This window comes from Manacus vitellinus, unplaced genomic scaffold (genome assembly GCF_001715985.3).
Source record: "Manacus vitellinus isolate BGI_N305 unplaced genomic scaffold, ASM171598v3 scaffold_5_pilon, whole genome shotgun sequence".
In the NCBI taxonomy this organism is placed as follows: domain Eukaryota; kingdom Metazoa; phylum Chordata; class Aves; order Passeriformes; family Pipridae; genus Manacus; species Manacus vitellinus.
The window spans coordinates 6,619,809-6,644,462 of record NW_021940682.1 but is presented as its reverse complement, the minus strand read 5'-3'; the positions used below and the strand labels follow the sequence as shown (position 1 = coordinate 6,644,462).

The window sequence follows — 24,654 nt, the reverse complement described above, 5'->3', positions numbered from 1 at the left end:
CTGAAAAAAATCAACCCTTAAAAGCCAAAAGTCTAAAAGTAATTAATTTCTGAACAACTTTGCTATTTCTTTTGAACTTCGCTTCTCCTAGTTTAAACCTAAAGAATTTGGTTGCCTGAAAATTTGTTTTCTATTCCCAACATGTTAGTTGACCTAACAAAAGACATTTCTGGTCCCTAGCAGCTTTGCTTCAACGTTTTTTTACTTTTAGGTTTCTATGATTACATATAGTGATGGACATCCAAATCAAAAGGGTTAAGTAACAGATTTTTAAATGATGACAACAGAATCATTAAACAAATGAAATGATGTTCCTGCAAAACCCTCAGATCCTGACAAGCATATGCCATCTTTCTTGACATATGCTTTTTATCACAGCCTCAGAAAATACCACATCTTTCAGAAATGCCTTATTATGACTCCTGATGCAAAGAACATTTTGGAAATTATTTTTGTATATACAACGAATTTAATGAAAAGCTGTAGCACCCAACTGCAATGTACTCTTGTTGGCATTTCACATGGGACTATAAGAAAAATCTGAGTATATGCACAAAGCTGCAGAGAAATAAAACACTAAAAATAGGAGACTGCAGCAAATCTTACCTGGAGAATGTGCTGTCCAGGTCTTTATAAACCAGAATATCTGCCTTAGAAGAATTTACATGACCACACTGTCTCTTAAGACAGCATCTTTTAAGGTAGAAATGACACTATCGCTAATAAGAAAACACTGCTCAGGAAGAACCAGTGGCATTGCTTTTGTCTCTACATTTATCAAAAGGACATTTCAACACATGGAAAACACTTGGTTATCTCCACAATTGCCTTTTCTCATGGAAGTTCTCCTCTAGTTAAAATACTTGAAAAATTTGACTGCAGGTACAATTTCTGAACTGAATCCAGACACTAATTTTACAACATGATCCAGACATCCAGTATTGAATATTTCCACACATCCAAAATGGAACACATGTACCTCCTTTACATGAGGGTTGAATGAAGAGAAAGGTATGAAAACATGAAAGAAGCTCTGACACCAGGAAACTTCTTACATAGCATGCAGGTTTCAAAGACTAATTTTTTTGCTGTAGCAAAAAACTTTGAAGAGCTCTCCATACAGACACTTTTATGACTCATGATATCTTTGAATGGGGCATAAAGATAATGTTCATCCTCCACGGTATTATAAACACAAATATCTTTGTAAGTTTATCTTTTTCCTTAGCACTAAAAAGTGCCTTTTGAAATTCACACAGGTCTGGAAATTTTGAATAAAAACATTAAAAACTTCCCTCAGAACTGAAACATTCAGATAAAAATCAAGAAGTACTTCTTCTGCAACAAGAGCCAGAGCAGAACATACATAAATAGCTTAAGATATAAAATATACTCTGAAATAAATAAATTCATAGAAGACAGGTGTTCTGGATTAATTCCAGGCAGATAAACCACACTTACCTTTATGTCATAGCCATATGTCTCCCTGATGTCTTCATCAGAGTCTGTCTCTTCATCATCATAATCCAAAGTCTGCCGTGGGGATGAGGACACACTCCCTATCACTCTGTTAAAGGCTGACTGCTGAAAACTAGTCAGGTGTCCCTAAAAGAAAAATGAAATATGGGAATGAAACAATAAAATTTCCAGAAAAATCTGCAGAAAAGCTACAGAGTTACTGACAAAGAAGTGCTTCTTTTGGCCTGAGGGCAACTACCTGGACAGTCACAGAAAAGACTAGTTACATCAAGATGTGAAGAAAAATAGGGAGATACCCAAGGCAAAGCTTCCATTAGATTTTGATTCCATGTTTTAGAACAACAGGAACTAGAAAGATCTAGATACTGCTGTTCCGTGCTACCAAATTACAGCTTGTGGTTGTACAAACTTCTTCACCACAGCATCACACGACCCCAATCTCAAGGTGAAGAGGTCAGCTGTGAAAGCACCATTGCCTTCCTACAGGCCTCACTGAAACTTACTAACAAGACACTAAATGCTTAGGAATGACAATCCATCAGAAATTATAAATACTGAGACCTTGGATTCTGTCAAGAGGGAAATGGAATTCGGACACCAAAGTAGCAACTGCTTTACGCAGCTTCATGCCCATACCCAGCTGTTATGACTGATGTGATGTTTCTTACAGGCACCTTCGGCAGTTGCTACTGACAGTGAACACAAAGCCACAGAGCTGTTCCTGCAGCAGCATGTAGCTGACAGAAGTAGCCAGAGCCTGAGGAGCTCCAAACTAAGTAGTTTCAACACATCTAATCCCCAGCTTTTAACTCTCCTCCTCTCTCCCCAAGCTTCTCCAAGACACACAAGGCATTTTGACACAATGAATTAGGATAGGTACAGTAAAGAGCAAGATACCCCCATCCCTACCTGGAGGTCGGGGTTAGCTGCTGCTTTCTGTAGCTCCGCACTGATGATTTTCTCTGTTTTCTCCCGTGCTGCCTGCTCCACCATTCTCTGGCTGAGCACAGAAAGCTTGGCCAGAGCAGAGGACAACTCGTCAGTGGCCAGCGCCTGCCGCGCTCGGTCCTGCCAGCTCATGGCCCGTTCCGTCAGGCACTGCAGGGCCTCCCCCTCGGGCAGCCGCACCGGCAGCTTCTGCAGGGACACCAGCAGGGACAGGATCGTCTCCAGCCGCGGCCTTCGGGAACGCATGCAGAGGGGACACAGGAACTTCACTTCTTTGGCCTGCCAGCTAGAGCCCTTCTTCTGAGAACTCGTTTTGGGAAGGGGCACGCAGCCGCTATGGAACCAGTCTTTGCACAGCTCGCACTGCAGCATGAATCCACTCGCTGTTTTGCGGCAGATACAGAATTTGACTTCTTCGATTCGGTCCACCATAGTCATCTTGGCCAGGTTAGCTGCCCTGAGAGCATGCATGGCTTCAATCTCCTTCTGTTCCCGATCCTTGAATACAGCCACCTACACAAAAAGGACAAAAAGCAGGTCGTGACATTCACAGCTAAGAGAGATTTCGATTTATTAGCAACACAGGAAAAGAAAAAAAAAAAAACAAACCCAAACATACCAAGATATCTTCCTATTTAAACTAGCCCAAAACTTAGGAGTTGTGTGATCTAATTAAAACTTTAGCTAAGATACCTCCTCCTCAATTACTCATTACTACCTGAGTCCTTCTGACAGAGATACTATGTAAACTTAAGATAACCTTCTCAATATGTACAAAGTTTCTGAAGTTTATAATTATATCTGTCAAAACACCACCAGAAGAACAGGTTTTGACTCCAGGGAATAAGTAAGAATCTGTTCCATCTATTTGCCTACTGAGACAATGCAGTTGAGCATTGTTCCAATGTTGAGTCAGCACCAGAAGCATCTGAGTGACCATATATCTTCTGAAGCAACTTGCATTTGCTCAATGTTTCCATTCAAGTAACTATAACAAAGCATACTACAGTAAAACAGACTGTGTATAAGCCACATTAATGAGCCTGCATATATTTTCTTTGTTCCCAGAGAAAGGGCAGCCAGATAACAGCAAATTCATCTGATAAGCTGCATGAATATCCTCCTAAAAAGGAGGAATCAAACAAAACACTCCCTCCAGCCCAGTGTCCACGACCAAGCATTTACAGGTTGCCCTCAAAGTTGACCTAACCAAATATGTCTTGGTACTGGTTAAGGCAGAGCTGCACCTCACTGCACATTACTGCAACGTGATTTCAGTAAATGTTAATATTAGATGAGCAGCCACAGATATCAAGCCAAGAGCATTTAAGAGTTACACACAGCCTAACTCATACTAAATACCAGCACTTACACTCTGAACTGTGCTTCTTCCCCCCTACTTTCACTGCAACTAAAGCTGAACCATATTCTTGTGTCAAACATCATATTATGAGACTGAGATTCATTTATCAGTTCTTCCATAAGATTTCTACACAGATTAGAGATAATGTATCAGGAGATACCACCTTTCATTGCTCCTTACCACAGCTGCAGTGTCCCTGGCCTCCTCCAGCCCATCCTCCAGTTCACTTAGGGATTCCAAGTCAAGATCTTTTTCCTTTTCCTTCTCCATCAACTCCTTTGCCCTCTTCCGCCTATTCTTACTGCTCCCATAAACACCAATATCAGTCCGAGGGCTCAGAACCTGTAACACCAAGAAAACTGTCAGAGCCAAGGATACCAAGAACAGAAAAAAGTTCTAATCTATAACCTTGTGATATCAGGGACACCATATGAAAACATCTAATAGAGGAATTACAACAGTGTCACCAGAGAGCAAGAAATACTCAGCAATCTAACACCTTTGATATCTATCAACTAATGCAACAAGAGAATAAACAGAAAAGGATAAAAATATTTCATACTTAAGAAATTTGAATGTAATCAGTACCACCATAAAGTGGCAGGTCAAATTGAAAGCACTATGTTTTCATGATTAAGCTACCATAAAAATAGCTAACCAAAATACTGTATGCAGTTAGATATCAGTAGTTTAACATTTGCTTCAAAGGCCTTTATTAATGACAAGTCTGAAAAATCTGTCATTATTTCATATTTACATCAGCAATTTGGTGGCTGAAAGAAAACTAAAAATATGCTATAAGCCCTTTAATATCAGTATTACAAGAGGCTGCAAAGCAGTTTTAAGGACAAGAATAAAATTTTAAGTTACCTTGACTAGTTGGAATGCATACTTAAAATATGAAATCTAGCAATTAAATTCAACACAGGAAAGTTCAAATTGCTACATTTAGGAAAATGCAAAACCAGAATACATTAAATAACTAGTTAGGCAGAAGAATACAGAGAAAAAAAATTGTATCTAGAGTGTACGACAAAGCAAACAGAAATCAGTGTGATGTTGTGGCAATGGGGGCAGATCCTACTGGGAACATTAAATATCAGTATCCCCTCTGAGACACAAGATGTAATTATTGTACTTCATGTGGCACTCAGGAAGTCAGAGAGAGGATGTTGTCTGGTTTTGGACATCTCACTAAAAGTGAAGACAAACTGCATAGAATTAACAACAATGTAAGAGAATGAAAAATATAGCAGTTGACCAAACTTGAATTATTTTCTGTAGAAAAGGGAAGCCTGTCAAGTAGATATGATAGATCTTCAAACACATGATTGATTTTCATTAAAAGAAAGACAGTGACTAGATTCATTGAAGTGAAATAAACAGTAGCTGACTTAATTTTTCTTATAGTTAAACAGTTTATAAAATATGGAATCTATTTTCTTAGCATTTAAGCAGTAAGGCAAGTTAAAACATTCATCAATTCAAGACAGCATCTGTGTCTGTTTCAGGCCTACACTTCTACAATGACACAAAAAAATCCTTTGCTTTCCCTCTGTCTTCAAAAGTAACGGATGAGGCTGTCCATACATAAACCAAGACTAACCAAACAGAACGTTTTGCCTTTTTCTTTCTCTTCACCCTTTTCATTCTTTTCACCTGAGAACAGTTGAAATTCTATTTTCTTCTGAAAAGGAGCTGTAATGCACTGTAGCTGAAGCAGCTGTTCGCTCTGGACCACTGGGGGCCATCAAGGTGAGTTTCTGAAGGCTGACAGAAGTGCTGCTCACCTGTAACAGACTGTAGCTCGAGTTCTTCTTCAGGAAGGTCCTTCCTGTGCGCTCTCTCCAGGCCCGTGCTGCAGCTACCTGAGACTCCAGCTGTGGCAGGGCATCCAGACGCACCGGTATTGGGCGGCCTTTGGCAGACAAGCTCTCCAGTTGCTCCAGGTAGGCATAGTTGCTCCCATTCTGGGATGAAAGAAATTTTTCTAAGCCAACAGTTCCACCATTATATATATTTCAGTTGCCAGCTTACTTTCAAGCCATACGCTATTTTGTCACTGACTAAAATAGAGTTCCATATTAAAGGAAAGGAGGGCAACATTTCAATCTTACTGTTATTTTACAAATCCATCTCATACAGCTTTTATTTCAACAGTCACAGCCAGCTGGCTTAGGGAATAAGACAACACTCCATTTCTATACCATTGTCTTAAATGCTGTCTGCTTAACAGTGAGCTATTGCATGTGACTTGTACATGGACTGATGTGAAATCCATTGGGATTATCAGTTAAATTTCCAACAAATACCCGATAGAAGACTAGAGTTATAGTCCAGAGATAAACACCTAGAAATATCACAGATGTCTGGATCAAGTCCTGTGGGTAGACTAATAGAAGGGAAGGCTACTGAGCTAATTCATCTATTTCAGACAGAAAATTCTAGCCACCAGTGCCATTAAACCTTACACCATTTGGGGGAGAAAACACAAATAAAATGCATTTCCATAGCCAGATTCAAAACTGAAGACCTGTGAGCAGAGCATCTTCTACTGCAGCTAAATATTTCCACCGACAGTATGCCAAACAGTTTCGATACCAAATACCACACCATAATGAACTTGCCAGCTTTTACATCCCCCTAAAATGCATAAAAGGAAGGGAAACAGAAATTGGGATAGCCAAGGGGGAAACAAGAGCACAAAAAGAAAATGAAATTCAAGCACATCAGCTATACATTTAACAGCTATAGCAAAGCTTTCCTTCAGGTCACCTTTGTGGGTAGAGGTGCTAGGAATAAAGGACATGTCTAAATATATGCAAGCAGAAGATTCCAGTCCCTGCTGAACCCCCTACCTGAATGGCCTCCACTTTGGCTGTCCAGTCTCTAGCCCGCTGCAGGGCTTCTTTCAGTGCCAGCACATTGGGCAGGTAAGCAGGGATGTTCTTGGCTTCATTCACGATGCCCTCCAGAGCCATCATACTTTGGCGTGGTCTAGAGTAAGAAAAACCCAGTTCCAGCCTTCTCTCAAAATGCCAGTTAACTACAGCCATAAATCTGACAGGCTGGTGATGCAACTTCATCACTACACTGCAGTGTAGGACACCATGGCTCTATGCTTGGAGGGTGCTACCACCTACCAAAGAACAGGAGGTGAGAAAGCTGAGGGACTTTGCACAGTCAAGTTCAAAAGGGCACAGCATCACAGCTCCCTAACATGAAGAAAGCTGTCCTGGGTAGCATACTCAGGGCTCTTTGTTGAGGGGGATGAATAGCAAAACCAGCAGCAACACTCGCAGCCTCTGGTCACTGTGCAACATCATAGGGAATCAACACTTCTGCAATTCATCAACAACCTCAAATCCCACTCTTGAGCAATCCAACTGCTGGGAGGTAAAAAAACACCCCAAAAGAACAAAGGCACTACAGTTGCAAAGACCTGACTCTTCACCACACTCCTCAAAAGAGGATGAGAAACACGCAAGTGCGTGACCTGTATGAACAGTTTGCAAAGGAACACTCACCTGGCCTGCAGGCAGACCTTGGCCTTCTCCTCCCACCTCTCTGAGACTGTGAGCAGCTCCTGCAGCTCAGCCATGGCTTTCTCTACAGCATGGTGTGGTGCCAAGCCCACACCTGAGTCAATCAGCTTCTTCATCACATCCAGGGTGACTCTCTGGGGATCCAAGAGGGTGGACCTCACCTCATCCAGCCACCGTGCCTGCTGCAGTTCTTGCTTCAGCCTTGGCAGCTCGGGGAGTTCTACATAAAGGCCAGAGCCCATGTCTATTAACTCCTGCAGCTTGGAAGAGTCTGGGATCTCATCCATCATAGCTTCTTGAGCACGCTCATGAAATTCTTCCACATCATCAAGCAGATTCTGAAGTAACATACAGTACAAATCAATTAGGGAAAAACACCCACAGAATCAAAAGGGAGATCTGACTGAGGGATCAGTCAGCTGTGAATTTGTTTGTGATCATCACATCATCAGTCAGAGCTTCTACAGACCATGCCAGCTAGCTGTCACAAGCCATCAAGTCTGACACATATTAAGTAACAGACCATCTAACTTATTTGATGGCCTAATGTTTCATACCCGAGGCATATTAGCTGCATCGAACTCTACACCAAAAATAGTATGATTGCAAATGACTACAGACCCTAAAAAAACAGAATATTTAGCACTGTCCAGTCAACATAATTTTAAAAGAGTGGGAAGAAAGGGGACTTCTGCAAACAGACCATCATTTCAATACAGTGTTGGGGCATTACAGTAATGATGGCAATACACAGCAAAACAAGACATGCTGAGGAGAAATAACAAGCCAGAGATGTAAGAGAACATAAATTCCAAAAGATCACTAAAGTAACTATGATTATATTTTCATTATTTCCTAAAACGGGTCTACCACTTAAAAGCATCAGGGGTTTATTGCACAAAGGATAGAAACGAAAACGCAAAGCCCTCTTATTAAAGGAGACAATTTCACAGAAAGCCAACTGCACTGCTGCAGTTGTCCTCATCCTCATGTTTTGGCACTGCAATGAAAAAAAACAAAGCCAGCAGACAGGAAAGAATCTCTGCAGGAGATTCATTCAAGGACATTCAACCAGTATACCCAATTGATTCACTCCCAAGTCTCTTAAAAAAAGACAGGTATTTCTGACAGCAAGTCGATGGCACTATGAGGAGCAAAACCTGCATTTCCTAACCCTTAGCTTCCTGCCCTTTCTGGTTGATGATTCTTCTCATGACTGCCTGGAAACCAGAAAGAATTTATAAGAAAGAACAAGACCCACATTATAAAGATTTTGATTTAGGGAACGTAACACTGAATGCTTCATAGTGACAACAGTAAATTATTACAGTTTAATAATTACAATGCCTTTTGTGTTAGAAAATACTCATCATCCAACATGACAATTATTTTGCTATTCATTATGATGGATAATTGACTTCAAATGCCATGCTGAAAGCTAGTGAGTGCTTAGGCATAAGTGATCATTATGTGACTTCATTCATAAACTACAGTTTGTAACCAGTAAAATGATAATATTTATTTATTGGCTAGTGATGATGTTGAAGCTTCAAGAACATGCACCTGCAGAGGCAGAGTACTTGAACTAGAACTAGTTTCCTAATGCTGGGGTTTGGAGGAATAAAGACTAGTTGGGAAAAAGCATTTAGACAAAATTACAAATTAAAACTGTTAAGAGTTTATTGTACGCCTGCAGCTCTGTCATCTGTGAATTAAGTTTTAATTAGAAGCAGGTTTTAAACACATTACAAACAAAAAAGCCCTTTCAGAACAATTTTACAGGTCTATTAATACATGACAATAACATTTCATTAATAAATATTAGTATAAATAAATATTTCTGGGGTTTATGTGGAAAGAAGGGTAGTAAAACCATCCTATCCTATTAGGATGAGAATACACTCCACTCTCTACCAGTTGCTGGGAAACTCATTAAAGAACACCTCTGAATGATAAAGATGTTGATTAGCATCAACAGGCCTGGCTAAACTGCAGCCTGGAACCCTAGAGTTTTCTGAAGGAACCTGTTTTTATGATACTGGCATGTATTTGCTGAAAACAAGAAGGAAGTCCAATATAAAGTCTCCCTTATCAAACACTGAACTACCATGAAAAAGTTACTATGAAATGAATAAATGAAGGACATAACAAACATTAGCAAACACTTATGGAAAAAAGGCCATCTCAAACAAAACTAATTTATCTTTAAACTGTTTGGTTATGTAGTAGTAGCTGCACATATGGTCATGTTTAGAATTTTAGGCCCTCGATCTAGTAATATACAACACTTAAAACAGTATCAACAGAACATGCAGGTTAATAAGTGGTTAACATACATCTCAAGAAGCATTTCTCAAGGTGAAAAATCTTTATGAAGGCTGCTTTTTGAACGAGTTTTCTAGAACTTGGTTAGTAGGTGAAACACTATTTAGCATTTCATCATCAGTGACAGAGAAACAAATTAAGATTGCTGCTGAAAACACTTGCTATGGTGCAGACTGCCAGAATGATGAATGCCAGGGGAATCAGTATGATCTGGATTGCTTATTAGTCTAGATTCATTCACAGACAGGTGCAAAGATATATATGAAGGGTAAGAAATGCAGGCCATGCATACAGATTAAGAGGGCTGTAACCTGGAAAGCAAGGTTGAGAAGTATTTACAGAATAACTGACACTGTGGCACCGCTTTCCCTCTCCCCTAAAAAAGCACAACCATGTAACCTTCATAGATTTCTACAAAAACAAACAAAAGGTAGGACTTAGCCAGAAATTTCACCTCTACAGACAGCATTAATGATGCTGGAATAAGAGTAACTGGTTCAGAGAGCTAAAACTGGGCCATCTGGACCAGTGACAGGTGAGGGGGGTCTTTTATCTGCAGCAGACCACCACATCTGGCAATGCCGACTGCAACAGGCACCCTAAAAAGTGCACACACAGTCATGTAAAGGGCTCTGTTCATTTGCCCAAATGCTGATCACCATGTGCAACACCCCACCCTGTGTCAGACTGCTGCACAAGAGCATGGGTATTCTTCCAGAATGCAGTGGAAGCCAGGTGGAATTAGAGTATCTCACAAGGCATTACATATCCATGCTCAGGCTATCAATTTGAGAGTTGCTATGATTACAGTAGCATAAAAATACAAACACCGTCACATTGCCCATTTAGAGACATGCTTACAAATGAACAGGAAATGTATGTTACATTCCATGCTGGAGAGACAGCAACGTGTCATCAGCAAAACTTCAACAACAACAGCAACATTTCCCAGTAATGCAGGAAGACACTGTACTTCCTTTCTTGAGGCCACAGACATCATTGCAAAGCAGTCATATGCTTTACATCAAAAGCTAGAAATGAAACATCCCACTCAATCCACCTCTGACAGTGCAGGACTAATTCTCAAAAAAAAAAAAAAAGCAAAAAGCTTTTCATCCTTTACACCAGGCAACCTTATCTGTTTAAAAAAAATACCACCACAAAACCAGAACAAAGTAAAAAGCACAACATTATCTAAGGAACAGATGCAAACTTACCTTTACTTGTCGGGCCTGGCTGATAACACATGGCAAGCTAAAAAGCTGCTGTACAAATGCTTTCAGCTCCTCCATAGTCAGCTTGGTCCGTGTCCTTCCACTGTCCTGGCTCACTCTGCTGCATGAACATATAGAATTAAACAATAGTGGGTGAGAGAGAACTGTGATCCCTGGATTTACTCCCAGTGACAGAAAGCTAACATAATTACTGAGAAGTTACCAAAAACATTTAATCAGCTGAGAACTCAAAATGAATTCCAAAATCTTGAAAGCAAAATTTAATGTAATTCCCCTTAAGTATCTTCAAGGGAATTACCCTGCTCTTTCAGAGGTACAATTCTCTAGATGACTTTCAAGTCAAGTTTGTTACAAATATGTAAAAGAATATAGCCCCACACAGCCTGCTTTAGGCAGCTCAAGAAGTTGACTGTTGTGACAGGCACTGACAAGAAGTCTGAGATATGGAACAGCAACGAACCCTGAAAACAAGTAATTTTCTGGTGTGTTCTCTTGCAGCCAGAGAACTGCTGGAAGTGGCCTTGCAACAGAGGACTGCTATTGAGTAGGACATGTTCTGCAAAGACACTTCCATTAAATATCACTCGAAGCAAGTCAAACAAGCCCTGAATGCAGTAAAAGACTTTGAAGCGACACACAGCACAAATTAAACACTTGGTACACATATCACTGGCAGGCACAATTTCACAAGCAGGACATATTTCAAACACTTAAAAGTTGTTCCCTGCTAATGTTAACCTTTTATTACTATAAAAATAATAAAGAAAAAATATTCAGTCTCTCAACCTGTGGAGTTACATATAATGGTAAATGTAAAATTTAGATTAATGATCAAACATAATTATACACCAGCTAAGCCTCAGAGGGGAAAAATACTGCAGGCTTTGACTTGCTACAGCAGACAGTGAGGGGGAGTGGTGGTTGCACCAGACCTGCTGTGCCCCCAAAATCCCTGCACAAGAGCAAATGGGGTGCTGGGCTCCAAGAGACAGCACTATGGGAGGGGACACTGAAACATCCCACTGGCATTCTGTCCCTAGTCAAACCATGGACTGGTGCAGCATCAGATGCTGCACAAAAGGATACAACTATCTCTGCCTCTGGAAACTCACAGCTCCCAAAAGAAGGGAGAGATCTAGGATTAGAATATTGATCATGGTTTCACAACTGTGAACACATCAACTGTTTTTTGGGTTTATACATAAAGAGATGGGTAATGAATAGATTTTCTTTTACTACATTTAACTACGAGTTTATAGCTGCATCAACCCCTGCCAATTTTTTCTGTTTGAGCACTTATTTTTAATTTGCGTTTTTAATAACCTTATCCTTTGTGTGTGATCCTTCTCAATGTGTTAAATATCAATATAAATGTTAAAAAAGCAGCTAAATGTGACACCTTTGTAATTACATTTCCTAATAGCGTTCAAAGAAGTTTTAAAATCTTTCTCAAACCTGAATTTTGTAAAATATTGTTATTTAGCACACGACAGCCCTCAGACATATAAATGAATCCTTTTTTTGTCCCATAGATTTCTTTCAGCTTTAGATCAGACACACCATTCCAAGTTGCCAAATAGTTCTAGACTTTCTTGGGATAGGGCTGGAAACCCACCAAATAATTAAATGAAGAGTTATTTCTTCTCATATATATATGTGTGTGTGTGTGTGTGTGTTGATGGATAGATAGACAGATAGATTGATCGATCAATCAGCAACTGAAGGTCTGCTGAGAGAAGGCTGATATTCTCCAAGAGCAGGAGAAAGAGGGGGAAGCAACAACAGACCAGGAACAGCTGGAAGTTACCAAAATTATTGAACTAGAACTGGGCAATACAGCCCCTTGTCATGTTGCTTCCCTTACCTAGACCAGAGTTCTAAGTGACAAATACTTCTGTGGCAGTGGGATCCTACAAGCAATAAAACAAAACAGGAGAGCCTTCTTTCCCCTTCAGTACAGCAAAAATGCTTCTCTGTTTTGTAATAGCTTTCCAATTAAAATAGATTACACTTGGATCTGTGGTGTAACTGTAACATTTCAGTGTTCAAATTCAAGCAATTATGATATGCATTATGTTTTGTGTAGCGAAGTTGGGCACTATAACTAACAAAGTATTTACTTTTTACTCCCTCTGAAAGTCCTAAGTTATACACAAAAACTACACACACACAAAAACCCCAACCAACTGCAAAGCCAAATCTTATGATCAACACAGGAACTGCAGCTACAGAAGTTTACCATACAACTGCTGGCACAAGAACTACAGTCACCTGATTATTTCCTATGGGACTTTTATTCAGTGCACAGAACACATAGGAGAGAAGGACAAATTTGTTGCTGAAAGCTCACGAGAGCAGAACAAGGAACACAACCAGCAGACTGCTGAGGCAGGACCGGGGGACAGAGTAACACTGAAGCAGCCACAGGCAAGGCAAGCAACACAGAGAACTAAGGAAGTTAAACTGCCAGAAGTCACTGAGGCAAGCTACTACTTTTTAGCCACACATCACTGCCTCCCATGGTCCTTCCCAAGAAGCAAAAGATTGGTTCAAACTATGGACTGCATTTGCTGTGCTCTGCTGTGGTCCCCAGGATGGTTTTGCCCCAGTCACAAACACCCATGTGAAAACTTACTTTCATTACTTTTTTAGCTCTTTCCCTACAACTCTCCCACACATTCAGAGAAATATTTAATCAGAATCGAACACAACTTCTCCAAGGGATTTCACATTTCAGTATATAAGTCAGCTGGAAACACGATGTTTATCACATTCCAACCAAGTCCAATTTTTTTGTCCCCTTGTGTCACTGTATCTGCTTCCTCCCCTGCCCACCTCTCAGTGAGTCACAGCACTAAGGACAGGAACTACTGAAAGAAGTTAGTGCACAGTGAGACCTCAGTGTTCTTCACATTTCCAGGTCAAACTGAGTAACAAGAGACAGATGGAAACTGTTGAAAAAAAGCCTGTCCTACCTGTGTTTTTGTTTTTTGCTCAGAAGCAGCTGTGCTACTGAAGCACAGGTCTCTGCTTCTTTCACAGCATCTCGGAGCCTACGGAAAAGATCATTCTCTGGATATTTCCTGTCTTCAGCATCCTCCAACATTACTCTCAGCTCAATCACATCTGTAATAAGAGTACACAAATAATTTGTATGCAAATACAAGAGGGATTTTTGATTGCTTCGAAGGTCTCCAATCAAGGTTCCAATAGGGTAGTTCAATTTGAAATGCACAATGATAAGTTGCATAACAGTCTTGCATTAGCTCATCTCTTTTTTTCCACTAAGCAAAACAGTGCTGCTCTCATTAAATGAGAGCACAGAACAAATGTAGGAGTTTCAGGACATCCTACTATGAATGATAGAAGTCTGACCTTTCTTGTGGTTGAGATTGGCAGACAGAGCCTCTGTAACTCTACTGACCCAAGTGTCATAAGACTGTGCTCTGACTTTCACTCCGTACAGCAAGGAAGGAAGGTCTTCTAGGGGATACCGGTACCTGGAGATATGGAAGGAAAACACAAAAAAAAGTATTAATGCCCATACAAAAGCCAGGATACTGCTAATATTGAGTTTTTCCAGCTACAACAAGGCCAGAAAAACAGAACAATACCCGTTTGCCACGGGACCAAGAAAAAAAGAAAGACAAAAACATTCCTTTAATAAATGAGAAGTGTGGCCAAATGTATTTGGTCACTGGTCTACAGTAAATATTAGATAGGGAAGAAAAGCAGGCAGGAAAAAAAAAATATCCTGTGTACCTTAGACATTTCTTCTGCATGGGGCATGGACATAAATCAGAGGGATGGTACAAGCACACCAGACGCTCAGGATTACAGGAACATGTAAGAGCTGACAAGAAGCACGTGGTTCTGCAAGCTGTGCACTGACGTTCATCATCTGGAACCAGTTCAAACACCTCTTCTTCAGACATCAACACTCCCTAACAAAAAAAAATTAGACACTTGCTCAAAAACTCTAATGCAGGCAGGGGGAGGGGGAAGCAAAAGTTCTTTTGCAAGCATAGAATTGTCTTTTATTACTCACCATCTGTACAACAGTCTCCCTTAACCGTGTCTCTTCCTCTATCAACAGAGTCATCTCCTTGCAGACCATGGCAGCCAGCCCAACATCTAAGCACTCTGGATCTGCAGCCATCTTGAAGATCAGCTCTTCATGGGAGAAAACACAGTGACGTCCCAGCCTTCGGTAGTGACTCACACACTGACGCCCAATGGGAAGCTACAAAAAACCACAACATCCATCACTCTGGGAAAAGACAAGCAAAGTCATCTCTTCGCTCCCACTTCCCTTCCTCTGACAAAAACTGGGAAAAGACTGAGGCTAAGAGAATTGGTTTTGACAGGACAGAGCCAATTATACCAACCTTAAATCACATCACAGATGAGAACAAAGATAATATCCGTGTTGGGGGGTAGGGAAGCATATTCCATAATTTTATGTGCCTAACTTACAGAGACAAGTTTAAGAGTTATCCTAAGCTCTTTTTACTTCCAATGGAAAGAAACTGGTACCACAGAGAAGTCATCTGGTCTATGCTAAGGTGAGTGCATTGCCCTCTGGATATTACTATGCTTGGACATAAACATTTAGCACAAGATGCCTAGAGTTAACCAAAATTGCTATCACTCATTTTGTGCCTTTTAAAGCAAAAAAAGTAAGATGCTAGATGAATCTGCCAAACAGATTCCTGGTTACATTTCCACAAGCACAGGAAATTTCACATGGCTGGTATGAGTTTAGCTGTTTTTCACAGAGGCTACACACCATGATTACATCATGAGTATGGGAGGAATCAAAAAAAAAAAAAACCACAGACACACTGCCAGTCCTGCAGACAATTTTTCTGATAAATGCATAAAGTTTTCTGATCAAGGGCTAAAATTTCTACTTGTAATTAACAAAAAAGAAGCTAGAGATAGATAAACTAAGGTGAGATCATAACTTCCAACTGTAAACCCTGGATAGTAACAGAACATACTTTTTACAATTTACTGAACAATCCACATAAGCTATGCACTGATGTGGCATAGCTATTACAACTTAGAACAAGCACTAAAATAACTAGAAGGTGCAATGAGCTGGCACAAAAGAGGCACAAAAGATTGTTATATGCCTATCTCCAACATCCAAATGACAACAGCTGTTCAAGACAGTACATTAATCTGTATCAAATTTAGAAAGAGGTATCACAGAAATACTAGGTAAAGGTACTGCAAGATGTCATTTTTTGGTTCAATCAATACTTTAAAAGGAAGAACATGTGCCAAAGTTTCAGTTTGAAGCTCCTTAAAGTTATGTGCTCATCAAAATTACTTTGTGTAATGGAAACACATCAGTTTTCAACTGCTGTACCAAGAACTCTAAACATAAAATACACTATACAACTTGAAAGACTATTCTTCAGATAGTTAGGTTACTAACAGACTCCTTGCAGAGGTCACTGAGCAGAGACACAGCAAATATACACAAAAGAACAGACCCAGTCAGCAGTGCAGAAGTTCACAGCTTCAGCAAAGTTATATCCCTGGTTAAATCCAGAGTGATAGGCACGAGGAAAGGTCACAACAAACTCGCCAGCACACTGATTGGTCCTGAAAACCTAATAGGATAAAGGAAAGAAAAACAACATGTAACATGCAACAGAGTTTAAGACACAAAACTACACGATGTTTGCACACCATTTTCTGTACCTACAGAACACCACAGGAAACACAGCTATTACCAACTGGTAAAGACTGGTTCTATCTTCTCAAAATGAATACTCAATTTACAGCCTTACTCAACAAAGCTGAATATATAAGCCAACAGTTGAAAATTCTCTTTATGAATCCCAAAAGGGATGTTTCTCTCTCATCGTTTAATCCATTGTACCACAAAGTGCAAAAGCTTCTGGAAGCAGTTTATGGTTTGCTTTGTTGGGGTATTTGCCAGGGAAGTAATTTATCCTAAGACAAAAGCAAATGATAGTGACTGCTGCTTAGAGGTCTGCAGTCAATTATGTTTGGTCAAAAAAGCATTTTGTAATGCTGAGATTTCCACTGAACATAAGAAAAGTATTTTACTGTCAAGAGATACTAAAAACATTTCAGACAAGTTTGCTGTTATACAAGGGAAGTGATTTTTAATTAAAAATTAAGTGCAATACACAATGTACACTTGTTCTATAAGGTATTTTATGTAGGAAGCTTGGCACACACACTTCTTTTACAAGATAATTTAAATTTCCTGGTGAGTCTACAGAAGATTCTAGAAAACAGCTTTAAAAAACACCCCATAAGTAACGAATTGAATATGCAATTGTCCACCATAAAAATTCGTCAGAGTTACGCCAAACTATTGTTACACAAAACTGGCAGAGAATGAAAAAAAGAGAGCACATAGGAGTACTTATGTAAAAAAAACACTTGTGTGCTACTCACTGGCACACCATGTTCCATCAGCACATTGGGGTTCATAATAGTGACCAGCTGATGCAGGAGATCAGGCTGGGATTCAAACAGCTCAGGAGCCAATTCCTTCATCACATCTTCCAGCTGCTCTGCTGCATGAGAGGGCACTCCATACCATGTCTTCGGTTCTCCCCTACCAAAACACAACCACAGTAATCAACACGACTTACAGGGAAGTAATGGTGCCACCCAACTGCAAACTACACCTCACATCCAGCAGCACTGTCCTCATAAGCCAAATATTTTGCACCTAGATACAAAAAAATGTCTTTAATCAATGAGCATCTTCTTCAGGATGTACTGTTTTAATCTGAAAAATCAGTTATGCTACAACACAACTCTCAAAACACCTGACGGCAGATTTGCCTTGACAAAGCAAGCCTAACATGGAAGATAACTCACCACACTCTAAAGGGGTAAAATTGGCAATTACTTTCCTTCAGGAAGGAGGAATTAAGTTTAGTAAACAAAACCTTGGCTGTCACAGCTAAGGTTTAAGAGAAAAGAGATCCTGATAGTCCTCCACTCAATTACGCTTGGAGTAGTCACATTCCTGAAACAATGGAAGAGTATAGCAGCCAGCAGAATGAAATACAAGCAATCCTTCTAATATACACAACTAACTACTAAGAACCTGTGGTACACTGGTTTCAAGATAAAAAATGCCACATAACATGAATTAGTTAAGTATGATGGAAGAAAGATTAACAAGACCAAAACTAAACAAATATGTACTCAAGCACTACTCCAGTCCTTCCAGTATTGTCTTAACCAAAATAAACTGTAATGATCTAGTGTCTGCAGTGCTGAAGTTTATTTTTAGATTACACTTTATTAAAAAGTACAAGCAGTAGTCCACTGAAATGTCTGAAAGAGTTTACACAGCACTATCTAAATGTATTAATAATCCTGTCACCCACCATCCCAGACAATGCCAGAAGCAGCATTTCCTGCAGTTCCTGCAGGCTGCAGTGGCACCTGCTGGCAGCACACAGCCAGGACACCCCAGTAAATCCGCTCCTCGGGATATGTGCTGCTGGAATTCACCAGCAACAAACCCCTCACACACTGACCCACTTCACAGCATGCTGAGGAAAGCAATTGAACTCAAAACAAAACTAATTCCCTTCCTGAGTCTGTGGATCAGACCTTACTATCAAACATGCTTCTCCAGAGATGTGCAATTGTGGTCTGAAGGCCATCAACTCGTCTGTACCAGACATACAGCAAATTTTCTAAAGGGCTGCTTCCCACAGCTTTCCATTCCTTCCCCCCTGCTCCATCCACTGTGATTGACTCTGATAAACTGAGAAGAGTGCAATGTAAATAATTTATCTATCACAAGTCTTCTTGTCAAACACAAAAGCTGAACACCAGAACACTTCTAGGATTGTTCTGAAAGTCAGAATTACTTTCAAGTTTCTCTTCTCTTGAGTAGGAGTATTTCTGCTGCTGAAGAGTCAGTTCTGATGCCTCTGAAAGCCATGGGACAGCAGACTCAGTTTCCAGCACAGACATCTCAACTTCAAATCATAAAACAGTGAACTGTAACACAGTTCAAAAGGAAAAGCTTTCTTAGAAAAGATGTGACCCCATAAAGCATGATTTTACAGTGACACTGGAATGTTGGCCACATAAGAATATTTAAACAGTTAATGAAAAATGCTAATATGGTTAAAACAGTATCTGTATTTTCTTCTAATCAGCCAAAGCCAACGATATGAACCACTCATGTAGTTTTTTATCTAAAAATGTCATCATGTGCAGAGGCACTTTCAAATAGAGCTACAAATTTCCTAAAGCAAACAGGGCAGTGTAAGGTAGATGAATGAAGGACAGCCCATACCAGTGCAGGTAGTTGATGGAATAGCTCCAGTGATCTTCAATGTGCCAGCAAAATGAGGAGAAGCACATCCCTACGTACAGCCAAGGTACCTTCATGCCAGAGATATCTGCATTGATGTGAGCAAGGACTGATTGTTCTAGAATTGGCATGTTGTTCAAGTTCCAACCAGAGAGCGCATAATCCTGGCCAAAAAAAGGAGAAAGTTTGAAAAAAGTCAAAAGAATATGAGGACACCAACTACAGAAAAGGAAAGTACAAAGGAAAAGACCAGCCTACCCATTTCTATTAGTAGACAGTGGGATATTTCCTGCAACAATGAAACATCAAAACTAGAAATAATTCCTTAAATACCTTAATCATCAAATAATAAGACTAAGATTTTAAGGCCAGTCCTAGTAATTCAACATACATGGCCCATCTTCTTTAGATCAAGCTTTGCTTTCCTCCCCATCTCAAGATTGCAGGTTTCATGCTTTTATAGTGGAACGAAATACCAGCAACACCAGCAGAACTACAGACTGAAATCTTCAATAATGTAGGACAACTTGAAATTGTAAACAATGCAGTGAATCTTATGTTATTATTTCAGCTTTTTTAACATCTGTTTTACTTCACTGCAGTTTATGTTGATCTACTTTATAGATTCCTTTAGGAAGTTTTCTCCAGGGAGGAAATTCCTGCTCATTCATTCTTGAGAAGACAGCATCACCCGTTAAGCACTCCCACCTTTACTTTCAAATACACACGATTTGTACAAAAAATTATACTTCAGACAGCCTTAAAAGCTCACTACTGTGCTTTAACACAGTCTACTTTCCACCTTTAGAAGAGCTGTAAGCACAGATTCACAGGCATTTTAGACATATCCCACAGCTGCCGAAAGGACTTGGTCAAACCCTCAGCTCAGCCACACGTTTCTGCTGTTCCCTTTGCTCTGACACTACAAAGGCAACACAGTGAGTCAGATGATTTAAGTCATCTGGCTAAAAAAAATTTTTAAGTGAATACAAACAGATCAACAATCAGTTCTGACTCACTCAGCAGCTGCACAATCACTGCACAGCCAACAAAGGTACACACAGGAGGGTGTAGGTATGGGTGGCAGACAACAGTGAGCAGGATTACCTCTTACAGTGAGCAGTATAAATTGATTTGGGGCTGTGTAATCAGCAAACCACACCTTTACCCTCATTTTGTCTGAATGTAGGCATATAAGCAGCAAGAAAATTGATATGCTACGCTAAGGTCTGAGGGAAAATAGGTAATGTACTTACTAGATATTCTCTACAAAATTTTCTATAATAACATGCTGTATCTACATTTTTTCATTCTTACAAGTATGCGCAGTCAGAGAAACAAGCTAAATCAAATTAGTTTTACCCATTAAGAACCTCCTAAGGATGATAGAATCATGTTTCTGTAGCTAAGTCTATAATGAAAAGGTTTGGAACAAGAAAGAAAAAGACAGTATTAGTCTCCTCATACTCAAGACATACAGCAACAAATTGCACATCTTCGCCGGCTAAGATTAAGAGACAGAAAAGAGGTGTGACTTAAATCATGAAAAGGAGCTTATTTATCAGCAATCAGATCTGTAAAAGAACTTCAATTATCAGACTAATGCCCTGCTCAAAGGGAATGTTAAGTACACGCAAAAGCCTTAAGCAATTTCTTCATGAAAAAAATCCATGCTGATTTCTGACCTAAATTCTTAATGTGAAATCTTATGCAGAGCAAAGAATGGAGTCAGTTTGCATATCCTGTTCCTCACCTCCTCCTCTGGCATCAGCTTTCGTCGGCCATCCTTCACGGGGAAGCCACTTCCAAAGTCCTTGGATGAGATGTCAGCCCCATATTCCACAATGACATCTTCCTCTATGCTGCTCACTAATCGCCAGAATTCTTTTTCTACGAGCTCAGTGGGAACCATCTGAAAGCAGAAGAGACGTTTGGGTATGTGCATGCAAGACCCAACATAAAAATTATCTTTCAAGCAGTAAATCACTATTAACTCTCCATGAATTTTCTAACACCAGGGTCACTGCCTCTGCCCCCTCCATCTCTTCAAAGCCATAGTTTGGTCTGTATTCCTCTGTAGCGCCTGCGATGTTCCAGAAATAGGATACTGCAGCATGAGGCAAGGAATAAACAAGAGAGATGGAATCACCAGAAGTACAGCAAAAAAGAAGGGGAAGAGGAGACAGTCAACAGAAGTCAAGCAGCAAACACAATGAACAGCATGCAAATTCCTAACTATTTCAGAGGATAATGACCAGAACTTCCAAATAAGAGTAAGAAAATTCAGATACAAAATTGTGTTCAAAGTCTGATCGTCATACAGCTCATTATGATTCTTACTTATATGCATTTACTTATGAAGCTTTGTTCCATGTCCAAAAGTTGTATCATAAATAGGAGTCCTTAAAAGGTAGAGGCTTTATCAAGAATGCCCATAGGCTACCAAAGAACTATGAGAGGAGAAAGATCTTGGTGCTGCAGGCAGAGTACAAGACAGTGGAATTGTGGCAGTGTGCCAAGGTAGAAATGCTAGTTTTAAAGATATTAAAATCTTTTAAAATGTTTCATTTAAAAATGTTGCTGAAATGTAGAACAAAAAAAAAAAAAGGCAACCAACCCTGTCATTATCAGACACAGTCAATTGACTTGACTACAAGAAAAGACTGTAATAGTAAGGAAAACAATGATTTATCCTCTGGATGAACCAAACCAAGACAAAAGCCATAGAAAGGGCAGGAGAAAGACCCCTTTGCCAAACAAGAACGAGATACTTACTTCAGTTTATCAAAAAGGGCAAGAACTTTAAACTAGAGCATGACCAATGCAGTATACCCTAACAAGCAATAAAGCTGTCTGTCCATCACAGGAAAAGGGTGAAATGAAGTTGAAATGAGACCAGATGCCAGAAAGCTAAATCATTTGTTTACATGTTTGAAGCTTATGGTGCCTCTTCAAACAAAGCTAAGATGCCTTAGCAAAAATCAAGGATCAGCTGAAACCTCTTCTCTTTTTCCCTTACAAGGAATCACAACAAAAGTTGAAACTCACATGGACTGGCATGTTGAAATAATCAGACTTGAAGTTATCAGCCATTTCACCAAAGCTCTGGAGAGTATATTCCCTGACAGCTTGTTCAAATCCAAAGGCCTCACGGGGTTTGTTGCATTCCTAGGAGACAGAACATAAAAATATTGTTCCCTGCAGCAGACTATGACACAGTTACATTTTTAGCAAAAACCCCTAATGCCTGAGTCCTTACCAAACACAATAAGCTACCACTTCTGAGTGCTTTCCTCAGCCGAGGAAGTCCTACCACAACGGAAACAGCACAGAATTTATGGCACAGAAGCTAATCTAACACTGTAAACCCCGTGCTACACACTTCTGCTTTCCTGTCCAAAACTACATTTCCTCATCTACCACTGCCAGCCACAGAGAGAGACTGTGCACAAGATGTTTAGGCAGCCATAAGGCATTTCTTAGACACACTGGATTCAAGCACCCGCAGAATAACAGCACAGGAACAAACCCCCCGTAGTGTTTCAGTCTTATCAAGTCAGCAAATCATCAACAGATTTGGCACTGTGAAAATATATAGGAGTAAAGAGGAAGAAGAAAATAAGAACAGTGCAACATAGCAAGCAACAGATACAGCCCATCTGATAGAAAGCCTCCAAGTCTTTCACTGTTCTATTCCCATTCATACTAAAAGTGTGCATTTCAGCTACTCTCCCCACCCATTACCAGTGTGTCTTTCTCAGCTCTTTTGGAACTGACACAGTGTTCCTACATACACAGGACATATTTGAACACAAAGATGATGTATCACTATCTGATTGTCAGCTATTCAGTCATAAAGAAACAGGATTAGAAAGGAATCAATCACTAGTTTCTTTTTTTTTTCCAAGAGGAACTATCCTTACACTATGCCCAACACGTATCAAAGTAGTTCTTAAAAGGAGCCTGCAACAGAGAATCTACAACATCTGTGAACACTGTCACACAACGTTGACCTAAATACATATAAAGAGCTCCTACCCTATTCTTCCCAGCTTCTGTTCCAGCACCCTGCTGTTAAAATTACATTAAGCATCTGTGCACAATTAACATCTAAAGTAAAAACTGAGGCAAAAAGCACTACTGAGCGCTTCAAACATGTTATTTGTTTACTCACCATTATATAACATAGCTATGTTTTTTCCCCTTCTTCCTGTTACTTTCAATATATTTCCAGAATTTTTCAAGCATTTGGTGTACCATTTGCTAGTAACAACTTACTCAGCACCTGGTCTTTCTGGGTTTTGTATGGACATGCACATTTTTCCTTGGTAACAGTGTATCCCTGTTTTTACCAGCAGTGGCAAAGTTTCTTCTGAGTTTCCACATTCTTTAACTTACTGCAGCCACTCTATTTACTACTATATTCTCTACATTAACCCCACATTAGATTGCTGCACTTTGCTGGTACTTCTTTATTGCTCTCTCTCTTAAGAGAACAATAAACAAGCAGCTTAATCCACTCTGTGAGCAGCAGCCCAAAGGGAAAGCTGTATCTTTTCCCTCCCCTGTAACTATGAATTTCCACCTCTCTCACAACAGCATTTGCCTCAGTTCATCTGACAGCTTCATCTCTGGGTGAGAGCAGCAAGCTGATCCACCCCATCACGTGGCTGGACAACAATCCATTCACCACCATCAGGAAAACAGCAGAAGCCACACAGAAGGGTGTGAGGGACTGGGGGCATACAGGCACATACACACCTGTGCACAACTGCCCCCTCTGAAAAAAACACAGCCTAAAAAAGTTAAAGCCAGTCTCAAAATTACAGATTTAGGGACACAAACCTTCTTCCTCTGAATCCTGAACCTACCAACTTTCTGAGCTTGCAAAATTTGTTTGCTTAAGACAAATACTGAGCCAGTCAAGTGATGTTTGCTGCCTTTAGGCTGTTGATCAGTCATCTCCTGGAACTTGGTAGCTTTTCTTTTCTGTATTATGAAATTCAACCAGCTTCCACTTTCAGAGCCTTAACAGTTCCTTTTTCAGTCTAAACCAAATATAGCTACAAAATTTTAAATTAGTTCTTTCACTTTCTGCTACAAGCTATTTTGAACAATGCTATCATGACTTGCCAATAATCAAAGCTACCTTTTGCCCAAATTGCATACTTTGGTTACTTCAGTTTACAAAATGTCTCATCATTATGCTGAAACACCCACCACAACCCTACTTCTCACCCTAATTTCCCACTAGCACATTGTCAAATTGAGTTTTAGCTCTTAACATACCAAGGCCAAAGTTTTAGCTGTCACATGGCCACGTAATAAACAAAGGTTATGCCCAAGCTCTAGAAGGAATGTTTCTCTCTCCTTATGGCTCATCAACCAAGATTCATGGCTCATCTTGACAATATTCCAAAA

General features: G+C 39.9%; 1 protein-coding gene across 1 annotated transcript in view; it reads right to left on the bottom strand.

Moving 5' to 3' along the window:
- KDM5A (lysine demethylase 5A) overlaps window positions 1–24,654 on the bottom strand; it is a gene marked incomplete at its 5' end in the record, with an annotated part of 48,110 nt that overhangs the window by 10,493 nt on the left and 12,963 nt on the right. Inside the window, 16 exon segments of the mRNA XM_029963449.1 lie at window positions 1,462–1,605; window positions 2,389–2,940; window positions 3,971–4,132; window positions 5,581–5,760; window positions 6,649–6,787; window positions 7,318–7,673; window positions 10,878–10,995; window positions 13,871–14,021; window positions 14,271–14,395; window positions 14,658–14,839; window positions 14,944–15,138; window positions 16,400–16,519; window positions 17,340–17,502; window positions 19,216–19,397; window positions 20,987–21,145; window positions 22,282–22,401. Coding sequence (XP_029819309.1) covers window positions 1,462–1,605; window positions 2,389–2,940; window positions 3,971–4,132; window positions 5,581–5,760; window positions 6,649–6,787; window positions 7,318–7,673; window positions 10,878–10,995; window positions 13,871–14,021; window positions 14,271–14,395; window positions 14,658–14,839; window positions 14,944–15,138; window positions 16,400–16,519; window positions 17,340–17,502; window positions 19,216–19,397; window positions 20,987–21,145; window positions 22,282–22,401 — 3,048 coding nt within the window.